The sequence below is a fragment of the Schistocerca americana genome, chromosome 11, assembly GCF_021461395.2.
Source record: "Schistocerca americana isolate TAMUIC-IGC-003095 chromosome 11, iqSchAmer2.1, whole genome shotgun sequence".
NCBI classification, from domain to species: domain Eukaryota; kingdom Metazoa; phylum Arthropoda; class Insecta; order Orthoptera; family Acrididae; genus Schistocerca; species Schistocerca americana.
This window is the reverse complement of record NC_060129.1, coordinates 116253222-116265343: the sequence shown is the minus strand read 5'-3', so window position 1 is coordinate 116265343 and position 12122 is coordinate 116253222. Positions and strand designations below refer to the sequence as shown.

Below are 12122 nucleotides of genomic sequence, written 5' to 3'. Positions count from 1 at the left end.
AGGTGGATATACACTGTACTAGTGCCGACATTGTGCATGCTCTGTTGCCTGTGTCTATGTGGCTGTGGTTCTGTCAGTGTGATCATGTGATGTATCTGACCCCAGGAATGTGTCAATAAAGTTTCCCCTTCCTGGGACAATGAATTCATGGTGTTCTTATTTCAATTTCCAGGAGTGTATATATATATCAGGAAAGAGGGAAGGAGAGGGAAAGACGAAAGGATGTGGGTTTTAAGGGAGAGAGTAAGGAGTCATTCCAATCCCAGGAGCGGAAAGACTTACCGTACAGGGAAAAAAGGACGGGTATACACTTGCACACATACACATATCCATCCACACATATACAGACACAAGCAGACATATTTGGCTAAACATGCCTTGGTGCATGGCCAGCACATCTTGGCACAGTGTTACACCGTCCGGGTTATCTGGATACTTCCCACCAACACCAACCTATCCGAACTCCGGAGATGGGAACTTGCTCTTCAATATATCCTCTGTTCCCGTTACCCACCAGGCCTCAATCTCCGCTAATTTCAAGTTGCTGCCACTCATACCTCACCTGTCATTCAACATCATCTTTGCCTCTGCACTTCCGCCTCGACTGACATCTCTGCCCAAACTCTTTGTCTTTAAATATGTCTGCTTGTGTCTGTATATGTGTGGATGGATATGTGTGTGTGTGTGAGTGTATACCTGTCCTTCTTTCCCCCTAAGGTAAGTCTTTCCGCTCCCGGGATTGGAATGACTCCTTACCCTCTCCCTTAAAACCCACATCCTTTCGTCTTACCCTCTCCTTCCCTCTTTCCTGACGAAGCAACAGTTTGTTGCGAAAGCTTGAATTTTGTGTGTATGTTTGTGTTTGTTTGTGTGTCTATCGACGTGCCAGCACTTTCGTTTGGTAAGTCACATGACTTACCGAACGAAAGTGCTGGCAGGTCGATAGACGCACGAAATTCAAGCTTTCGCAACAACCTGTTGCCTCATCAGGAAAGAGGGAAGAAGAGGGAAAGATGAAAGGATGTGGGTTTTAAGGGAGAGGGTAAGGAGTCATTCCAATCCCGGGAGCGGAAAGACTTACCTTAGGGGGGAAAAAAGGACAGGTATACACTAGCACACACACACATATCCATCCACACATACACAGACACAAGCAGACATTTGGCCTTTACCCTCAACATCATAGGCCTGTGCGGCAGGCACAATAGTGGCCACTGTGCTATGCAGCATACGAAAGCTGCGGTGCTCGCTCACCTAAAAAAAAGTACAATAACAACCAAATGCTTGTGGAAGGAAACATTAAATATATGACACAGTCCACTAAACAAAACATAGTCAAATTAGATTTTACATGTGATCAGCAGGAATACACTCAGGTGACAAAAATCATAGGATGTCTCGTAATATCATTTTGGACCACCACCTTCCAGGCGTATTTAGTGCAGCAACTTGACGTGGCATGAACTCAAGAAGTCATTGGAAGTCCCCTACAGAAATATTGAGCCATTTGACTCAATAGCTGTCCATAATTGCAAAGGTTTTGCTGGTGCAGGACTTTGTGTGCGAACTGACCTCATGATTGTGTTCCTCAAATCTTCGATGGGATTCATCATGGGCGATCTGGATGGCCAAATTATTTGCTCGAATTGACCACTGCGTTCTTCAAACCAACTGCGAAAAATTGTGGCCTGGTGATGTGGCTCGTTGTCATCCATAGAAATTCCATCGCCATTTGGGAACATGAAGTGCATAAGCAATCTATAAAAAGGGTAGAAAATCGGATGCACTTAGTTACCGGCCAATTTCACTGACATCTATTTGTTGTAGAATCATGGAACATGTTTTGTGTTCAGACATAATGGTCTTTCTAGAATCTGAGAAGCTCATCTGCAGAAACCAGCACGGTTTTAGGAAACAGCGGTCATGCGAGACACAGCTGGCCCTCTTTGTGCATGATATACAACAGGCTCTAGATACCGGCTCCCAGGTTGATGCCATATTTCTCGAACCTCGAAAGGTGTTCGGCTCTGTTCCGCACTGTCGCTTGCTCCAAAAAGTGCGCGCTTACGGTCTATCCGATGACATATGCGGTTGGATATGACAGACAGGGGGCAGTATATCGTCCTGAACAGGGTGACTTCGACAGAAACAAGCGTAACTCGAGGTGTGCCACAGGGCAGCTGGTTTTTACGATTTACATAAACAATATGGTTGATGGTATTGACTGCGGCATTAGGCTGTTTGCCAACTATGCTGTAGTCTACAGGAAAGTAATATCACACGAAAATTGTGAACAAATCAATGAGGATTTGCAGAAAATAAAAGCGAGGTGTGATGACTGGCAGTTATCTCTCAATATCAGTAAGCATAACCTACTGTGTGTAACAAGGTGAAAATCCCCATTAATGTACAAGTACAAAATAATTGCCCATTCTTTGGAAGTGGTAACATCCTTCAAGTATCTGGGTGTGACTACTCGAAATGATCTCAAATGGAATGATCAGATTACACAAGCAACGAGCAAGGTGAACTCTAGATTGCGGTTTATTGGTAGAATCCTGAAGTGATGCAGTCATTGAACAAAGGAAATTGCTTACAATATGTTAGTTCGTCCAGTCTTGGAGTATTGTTCGTCTGTATGGGACCCTTACCAGCTGGGTCTGATTCAAGAGATTGAGAAGGTCCAAAGAAGAGTGGCAAGATTCGTGACTGGTACATTTAACCATCGCGAGAGTGTTACAGATCTCGTAGAAAGTTTGAAGTGGGATGCACTTGCAGATAGACGACGCGCTAAACAGAAGTGGCTGCTCACTAAAATCTGAATTCCAATCTTCATCGAGGATGTAGAGCATGTATTATTAGCACCAACTTCCAAATCGTGCAACGATCACCATTTCCGTCGTGTGATTCGCCAGTGGAACTGAGGGGTGGGAGGGAATATGACATTGGCGCAAATTGTGCCCTTCACCACACACTGCTTGGCGGCTAGTGGAGTATATATGTACATATAGATAGGTAGATGTAGAATGGTTGCAAATGGTCTCCAGGTAGCTGACGATAACCATTTCCAGTCAGTGATTGGTTCATTTGGGCCAGAGGATCCAGTCCACACCATTATCGAACCACCGTCAACTTGCACAGTGCCTTGTTGACAACGTGGGTCCGTGGCTTCGTGAGGTCTGCACCACACTCAGACTGTCAGCTCTTACCAATTGAAATCAGGACTCACCTGACCACGCCACAGCTTTCTAGTTGTCTAATGACCAGCTGATTTGGTCACGAGCTCAGGAGAGGTGCCGCAGGCGATGTCGTGCTGTTAGCTAAGTTACTTGCGTCAGTCGTCTGTTGTCAAAGCCCATTAACATTAAATTTCACTACACTATCCTAACGGGCACATTCTTTGTGTACATTCCACATTGATTTCTGTGGTTATTTCATGCTGTGTTACTTGTCTGTCAGCACTGACAACTCTGTGTAAACGCCACTGCTTTTGGTCATCAAATGAAGACCGTCAGCCACTGCACCGTCTGTGGTGAGAGGCAATGCCATAAATTTGGTATTCTCTGCACACTATTGACATCGTGGATCTCAGAATACTGAATTCTTTAACGACTTCCAAAATGGAGCATCCCATGCCTCCAGCTCCAACTAACATTCCACGTTAAAAGTCTGTTAATTCGTGTTGTGTTGCTATAATCATGTCGCAAATCTTTTCACGTGAAACAGTTGAGTGCAAACGACAGCTGCACCAATGTAGTGCCCTTTAATACCTTGTGTACGCAATACTACCACCATATTTACACTATGTGATTTAAGTATCCGGACACCTGGCTGAAAATGACCTACAAGTTCACAGGGCCCTCCATCGATAATGCTGGAATTCATCATAGTGTTGGCGCACCCTTAGCCTTGATGACAGCTTCCACTGTCGCAGGTATACCTTCAATCAGGTGTTGGAAGGTTTCTTGAGGAATGGCAGCCCATTCTTCACAGAGTGCTGCGCTGAGGAGAGGTATCGATGTCACTCAGTGAGACCTGGCACAAAGTCAGCATTCCAAAATATCCCAAAGGTGTTATATATGTGTCAGGTCTGGACTCTGTGTAGGCCAGTCCCTTACAGGGATGTTATTATCGTGTAACTACTCTGCCGCAGGCTGCACATTTTGAATAGGTGCTCGATCGTGTTGAAAGATGCAGTTGCCATCCCCAAATTGCTCTTCAACAGTGGGAAGCAAGAAAATCATTGAAACATCAGTATAGACCTGTGCTGTGCTAGTGTCACGCAAAACAACAAGAGGTGCAAGCCCCCTCCATGAAAGACACGACCACACCATAACACCACCTCCTCTGAATTTCACTGCTGGCACTACACACGCTGGCAGATGACGTTCAGCGGGCATTGGCCATACCCACACCCTGCCATCGTATCGCCACACTGTGTACTGTGATCTGTCACTCCACACAACGTTTTTCCACTGTTCAGTCGTCCAATGTTTACGCTACTTACACCAAGCGAGGCGTCGTTTGACATTTACCGGCGTGGTGTGTGGCTTATGAGCAGCCGCTCGACCATGAAATCCAACTTTTCTCACCTCTCACCTGTCATAGTACTTGCAGTGGATCCTGATGCAGTTTGGAATTCCGGTGTTATGGTCTGGATAGATATCTGCCTATTACACATTACTACCCTCTTGAACTGTTGGCATTCTGTCAGTCAACAGACGAGGTCAGCCTCTACGCTTATGTACTGTACGTGTCCCTTCATGTTTCCACTTCACTAACACTTCGGAAACAGTGGACCTAGGGATGTTTAAGAGTGTGGAAATCTCGCATACAGACATATGACACAAGTGACACCAAATCACCTGACTATGTTCAAAGTCTGTGAGTTCCACGGAGCACCCCATTCTAAAATGTATGGTTTTGGAGGTGTCTGGATACTTTTGATCACATATTGTATATGTGGATATCACTACCCCAAGACTTTTCTCATCTCTCTGTATTCTGTATGACACAGTCCTTTAAACAAAACGAAGTCAAATTAGACATTATGTGTGATTGTGTTATCAGCAGGAGCATGAATGCTACTGCTGACAATGTTGCAACATTACAACAATTTTGCAACACTACAAGTGTGAGTGCTTGTACTTGTGTGTGTGTGTGTGTGGGGGGTGGGGGGGGGGGGGCGGGGGGGGGGGGTTCTGATAGCTCTGAAGGAGGACATTTGCAAGAGCTTACTGATGTGTTTTATTTGTTTCCTATTGATCACACAGTTCTTGAGATGTATAGTGAGTTATTACCTGTAATCGTTTCTTTATGTGTAGTCCACCAAACTCTTTTCAGCATGATATTTACATTCTTTATGGCAATTCTATTATAGTGTTTGTGACGTGTTGCAGCTGCTACGCAAGTGCATCCTGACAATGACGAAGCCGTCGGTGGAGGGTCCCCTCGGACAGCCGCCATTTGAGCGGCCTAGCATTGCTAAGGCCATCACCAACTTCGTACTGTACAAATTCGGACATCTGCCACAGAGGGTCAGTAAATATAGAAATATTGATTCATTTACAACTCCTCATTTATCCACCTCTATGAACTTTATAACAGTTTTCATTTTCAAACATAAACATGTTTATGTTTTTCATTAGCAGTTTCAACCGTCTCATACAATAGTCCTCAGATTTAGAAATAATAATTGAAATTTCAATATTATGAGAAGGAAAGTTGCTACTCACCATATAGCGGAGATGCTGAGTTGCAGATAGGCACAACAAAAAGATTTTCTCATTGGAAGCTTTCAGCCAATGGTCTTGGTCAACAACAACAACAACAACAAAACACACACACACACACACACACACACACACACACACACACACACACACGGCTGCAGTCTCAGGCATCTGAAACCACACTGCGAGCAGCAGCACCAGTGCGTGATGGGAGTGGCGACTGGGTGGGGGAAAAGAAGGGGCTGTTGTGGGGAGGGGGAGGGATAGTATGGTGGGGGTGGTAGACAGTGAAGTGCTGCATGTTGTGCGGAGGGCAGGGGTTTGGTGGGAAGGCTGGGGGGAGGGGGGGGGGAAGTAGTGGAAAATGTGAGAAATTGAGAGAAATAAGGAAAAAAATAATAAAATAACTAAAGAAAAAAAGACTGGGTGTGGTGGAGGAATGACGGCTGTGTAGTGCTGGAATGGGATCAGAGAGGGGGCTGGATGGGTGAGGACAGTGACTAACGAAGGTTGAGGCCAGGAGGGTTACGGGAACATAGAATGTATTGCAGGGAAAGCTTCCACCTGTGCAGTTCAGAAAAGCTGTTGTTGGTGGGAAGGATCCGTATGGCACAGGCTGTGAAGCAGTCATTGAGATGAAGGATATCATGTTTGGCAGGGTGTTCAGCAACAGGGTGGTCAACTTGTTTCTTGGCCACAGTTTTCGGTGGCCATTCGTGCGGACAGACAGCTTGTCGGTTGTCATGCCTGTGTAGAATGCAGCACAGTGGTTGCAGTTTAGCTTATAGAACACTTGACTGATTTCACAGGTAGCCCTGCCTTTGATGGGATAGGTGATGTTAGTGACCGGACTGGAGTAGGTGGTGATGGGGGGATGTATGTGTCAGGTCTTGCATCTATGTCTATTACAGGGGTATTAGCCATGAGGTAAGGGGTTGGGAGCAGGGGTTGTGTGTAAGGACGGACGAGCATATTGTGTAGGTTCAGTGGACGGCGGAATACCACTGTGGGAGGGGTGGGAAGGATTGTGGGCAGGACATTTTTTTTTCTTTTTATTTCTCTCTATGTCTGCTTGTGTCTGTGTATGTGCGGATGGATATGTGTGTGTGTGCGAGTGTATACCTGTCCTTTTTCCCCCCAAGGTAAGTCTTTCCACTCCCGGGATTGGAATGACTCCTTACCCTCTCCCTTAAAACCCACATCCTTTTGTCTTTCCCTCTCCTTCCCTCTTTCCTGACGAAGCAACCGTTGGTTGCGAAAGCTTGAATTTTGTGTGTATGTTTGTGTTTGTCTGTGTGTCTATCGACGTGCCAGCGCTTTCGTGACATGGGGTTTTATTAGAACCAAAAAAATACAAAAGTTCAAAAAATGTCCGACAGATGGCGCTTCATCTTATCAGAATAGCAATAATTAGCATAACAAAGTAAGACAAAGCAATGATGATGTTCTGTACAGGAAATGCTCAATATGTCCACCATCATTCCTCAATAATAGCTACAGTTGAGGAATAATGTTGTGAACAGTACTGTAAAGCATGTCCGGAGTCATGGTGAGGCATTTGCGTCGGATGTTGTCTTTCAGCATCCCTAGATATGTCGGTCGATCACGATACACTTGCGACTTCAGGTAACCCCAAAGCCAATAATCGCACAGACTGAGGTCTGGGCACCTGGGAGGCCAAGTCTGACGAAAGTGGCAGCTGAGCACACGATCGTCACCAAACGACGTGCGCAAGAGATCTTTCACGCGTCTAGCAATATCGGGTGGAGCGCCATCCTGCATTAACATCGTACGTTCCAGCAGGTGTATATCAGCCAGGCTGGGGATGATGCGATTCTGTAATATATCGGCGTACCTCTCACCTGTCACGGTAGCAGTTTTGCTGTCCAGCGTGATCTGTCGGACATTTTGTGAACTTTCTTTTTTTTTCTCTGTAGTAAAACCCCATGTCATTCCAAGCATGTGTGTCAATTTTTACCTCTCTATCTACATTATTCCGTGGTTTATTAAGTTTTCAAATTTATACTGACTTTTTGATCAGGAAAACATTCCACGTGGGAAAAATATATCTAAAAACAAAGATGATGTAACTTACCGAATGAAAGCGCTGGCATGTTGATAGACACACAAACATACACACAAAATTCAAGCTTTCGCAACCAACGGTTGCTTCATCAGGAAAGAGGGAAGACCCACATCCTTTGGTCTTTCCCTCTCCTTCCCTCTTTCCTGATGAAGCAACCGTGGGTTGCGAAAGCTTGAATTTTGTGTGTATGTTTGTGTTTGTTTGTGTGTCTATCAACATGCCAGTGCTTTCGTTTGGTAAGTTACATCATCTTTGTTTTACTTTTTGTTTCTCTCCTTGTATGTCACAACAGTGTAGTTTGATAATTTGTCGATAGTCAGCACTAGTCACAAACATGGCAAGTTCAGGTGTGGGGTGAGCTTTCTGTGTGATGGAATTCTACAAAAACAAGTGTGCTGCAGCCGTTCAATGGATGTTTAGAACCAAGTACAGTAAGAAGCCACCAACAAAGAAGGCCATTTACCACTGGCACAACAAATTCATTATGATAGCTTGCTTGTGCCTGGCAAAGAGAAGTGGACACCCCAGTGTGAGTGAAGTGAATGGGGAGCACGTACGAGAGACATTTGTAAGGAGTCCAAAGAAATTGGTGGGTCGTGCATCCCGTGAACTTGAAATGGCTCCAACGACTGTGTGGAAAGTCCTGCTACAGAAGCTGTGTATGAAACCATTCAAATTGGAGCTAGTGCAGAAGCTCAATGATGGCGACAAAGACAAGCGTTTTGAGTTTTGTTCACAGGTGCAACAATTGAATGAGGATGCGGATGGCATTGTGGATTGCTTAATTTTTAGTGACAAAGCCGCTTTTCACACTATTGGGAAAGTGAACATGCATTGAATCTGGGGTACAAAGTATCCACATGAATGCATTGAATTTCAGTGTGATTCCCCAAAGGTAAAATGTTTCTTGTGCCTTGTCACGTCAAAAACTGTACGGGCCATTCTTCTTTGCCAAGAACACTGTTACTGGAAAATCCTACTTGGACATGTTGCAGCAATGGCTGAAGCCTCAAATGCAATCGGCCTCTCCATTGATCTTTGAGCAGGGTGGGGCTCCACCCCATTTTCATTGTGAAGTTCTTGGGTACCCGAACACGGAGCAGCCACGTCGATGGATTGGCCGTGCTACAGAAGGAGACAGCTGTTTCACGAAATGGCCTCCCCGATCACCAGATCTCACTCCGTGTGACTTTTTTCTGTGGGGACACATTAAAGATCTGATGTATGTACCGCCTCTACCACGTGATGTAGCAGAGCTCCGGGAGAGAATACGGGAAGCAACTGCCACAGTCAACGATGCCATGCTGGGACAGGTGCGGCAAGAATTGATTACTGTATTGACATCTGCCGGGTCACTCATGGTTTGCATATTGAATGTTTGTAAAAAAAAAAAACTTTCAGAGTTTCTCTTCAAAATGCAATGTGTATGACATCTTTACAATGTTTAGTTCTTGTGCAATAGATAATTGAAAGTGTTTCTGTACTTTATGTACACCCAGTATTTGTTCATCACTATTCTGCCTCTCATGCTCACAGAATGTGTCACCTTTCCTTTTATGAATTTTAAACTGTAAAGATTTTGTTTCATTTCTGTGTCAGTACTGGATGAACTGCAGTCTGGAAACAGAAGACATTTGAATGGACTGGATCCTCTGCTCCAGCTGAACTGATTATTAACTGGAATAGATCATGGTTGGCTACTTTGAAACTATCTGCAACCCTTCATGGACTTCATGTTCCCAAACAGTAATGCAGTTTTTATAGATGACAATGTGCTGTGTCACCAGGCCAAAATTATTCACTATTGGTTTGGAGAACACTCTGGACAGTTCAGGCGAATGATTTGGCCATGCAGATTGCCAGACAAGAATCCAATTGAACATTTATGGAACGCAATCAAGAGGTCAGTTTGTGCACAAAATTCTGAATGCTGAACACTTTCGCAATTGTGGATGGCAGTAGAGGCAACATGGCTCAGTATTTCTGTAAAGGACTTCCAATAACTTTTTGAGTCCGTGCCATGTCGAGATGCTGCTCTACTCTGGACAGTCCGCAGCCCGTGGTCTAGTGGCTAGCATTGCTACCTCTGGATGACGGGGGTCCTGGGTTCGATTCCCAGCTGTGTTGGGGATTTTCTTTGCCCAGGGACTGGGTGTTTGTGTTTTCATAATCATTCCATTACCATTCGTGAATGTAGTTACATTGGACTGTGTACAGATAGGGAATTTGTACAGGCACTGATGACTGTGCAGTTGAGCACCCCACAAACCAAACATCATTGTTACTCTGGGCAAAAGGAGGTTTAGGATCTATCCCATGACTCTTTTCACTTCAGTGAAAGTGCATTTGTAAGCTATGCTCTGGTACAGTCAGTCACGGATGGGTGAGTGGTCGCCATAAGATACACACCGTGCAGGGCAGTGTAGATCTCAGCCATAAAGAAATGCTTAAGTTTAAGAAAAACAAAAGTTGGTAATTATGTTTCAGCACCTGAAAGATTATGTATACTTATATTTCACACAACTAGCATAAGAGTGGCACTAGTGTTGCCACTAGGAGGATGCAAATTAGGTTTGCTTTAAATACTTGCTGTAACGGTCATGAATGCTAGTTGCCTGTGAGATTGGTTGTGGTGAGTTGATGTTAGTCAGGAATACCTTTCAGGTGACAAAAGATGCCATTATCAACAGCTCACTGAGTTTGAACGAGGTAGTGGAATAGAGCTACGAGGAGTTTGACGTTCCTTCTGTGATATTGTAAAAAGACTTGGCGAGAATGTAGCCACTGTGCACGGTTGGTCACGAGGATGTTCGATCGCAAGAAATCCGGGCCTCCGATGGCAATGTGCCACTACCGAGACAGAGAAGACCATTGTGCCCAGCATGTGGCTCTAACACATCATACTGCATCTGCCACAACAATTTGAGCAGTTTACGCAGGTCGTAGTCTAGTGGCTCGCGTTGCTGTCTGTCGATCACAGGGTTAGATTCCCGGCCGGGTTTGGAATTTTCTCTGCCCTGGGATTGGGTGTTTCTGTTGTCCTCATCATTTCGTCATCATCATCATCATTTGTGACAGTGACTAGATTGGATTTTGGAAAGAAAATGGATGGTGTAAAAATTGGGACTTTGTATGGGTGCTGATGACCGCACTGTTGAGCAACCCACAAACCAAACATCATCGTCAGTTTGAGCAGTAATTGGCACCACAGTGAAACAATGTACTGTTAGAAATCAGTTGCTTCGGTTGCTTCAATGACAGCTCTGAAAGAGATGCCCTGTAGTGTGTATTCTGCTGACCCCAAACCAACACCATCTACGACTTCAGTAGCGTCAAGCGAGAGCTTGTCGGAGGGCAGGGTGGAGGTCTGTTGTGTTTCCGATGAAAGCTGGTTTGCCTCCGTGTCAGTGATTGCCACATGATGGTTAGGAGGAGGTCATTTGAGGGCCTGCGACCAACCTGTCTGCATGCTAGACACATAGGACCTACACGTGGAGTTATTATCTGGGGTGCTGTTTCGTTTGATAGCTGGAACGCACTCGTGGTTATCCCATGTACCCACCCTTACAAATTTCTACATCAGTCTGGTGATTCAACCTGTTGCGCTGCGCTCTAATGCACCTTACTGCATCTGCCACAACAATTTGAGCAGCGTCCGCAGCTCATAGTCTAGTGGCCCGCGTTGCTGTTTCTGGATCACGGGGTCCCGGGTTAGATTCCCAGCCGGGTTTGGAATTTTCTCTCCCCTGGGACTGGCTGTTTCTGTTGTCCTCATCATTTCATCATCATCATCATCATCATCATCATCATCCTCATCCTCATCCTCATTTGTGACAGTGACTAGATTGGATTGTGGAAAAAAATACAAATGGACTGTGCAAAAATTGGGACTTTGTATGGGTGCTGATGACTGCGCAGTTGAGTGCCCCAAAAACCAAAAAACATCATCATCAATTTAAGCAGCAGTTGGTACCACAGTGACACAATGAACTGTTAGAAATCAGTTGCTTCGGTTGCTTCAGTGACAGCTCTGAGAGAGATGCCCTGTAGCGTGTATTCCGCTGACCCCAAACCACCACCATCTACGACTTCAGTACTTCAGTAGTGTCAAGCGAGAGCTCGTTGTTGGACAAGGTGGAGGTCCGTTGCATTTCAATGAAAGCTGGTTCTCCCTCGGTGTCAGTGATGGCCACATGTTGGCTAGGAGGAAGCTAGTTGAGGGCCTGCAACCGACATGTCTGTGTTCTAGACACATTGGACATTTGACCTACACATGGAGTTATTATCTGGGGTCCTGTTTCGTT

General features: G+C 45.2%; 1 protein-coding gene across 3 annotated transcripts in view; it reads left to right on the top strand.

Annotated features, from left to right (window-relative positions):
- The window catches only part of LOC124553680 (histone acetyltransferase KAT2A), a 327182-nt gene that overhangs the window by 136009 nt on the left and 179051 nt on the right, over positions 1 to 12122 (top strand). For all 3 annotated transcript variants that reach the window (XM_047127565.1, XM_047127567.1, XM_047127566.1), the window contains one exon: positions 5400 to 5537. In XM_047127565.1, coding sequence (XP_046983521.1) covers positions 5400 to 5537 — 138 coding nt within the window. The remainder of the gene's footprint in view (positions 1 to 5399; positions 5538 to 12122) is intronic.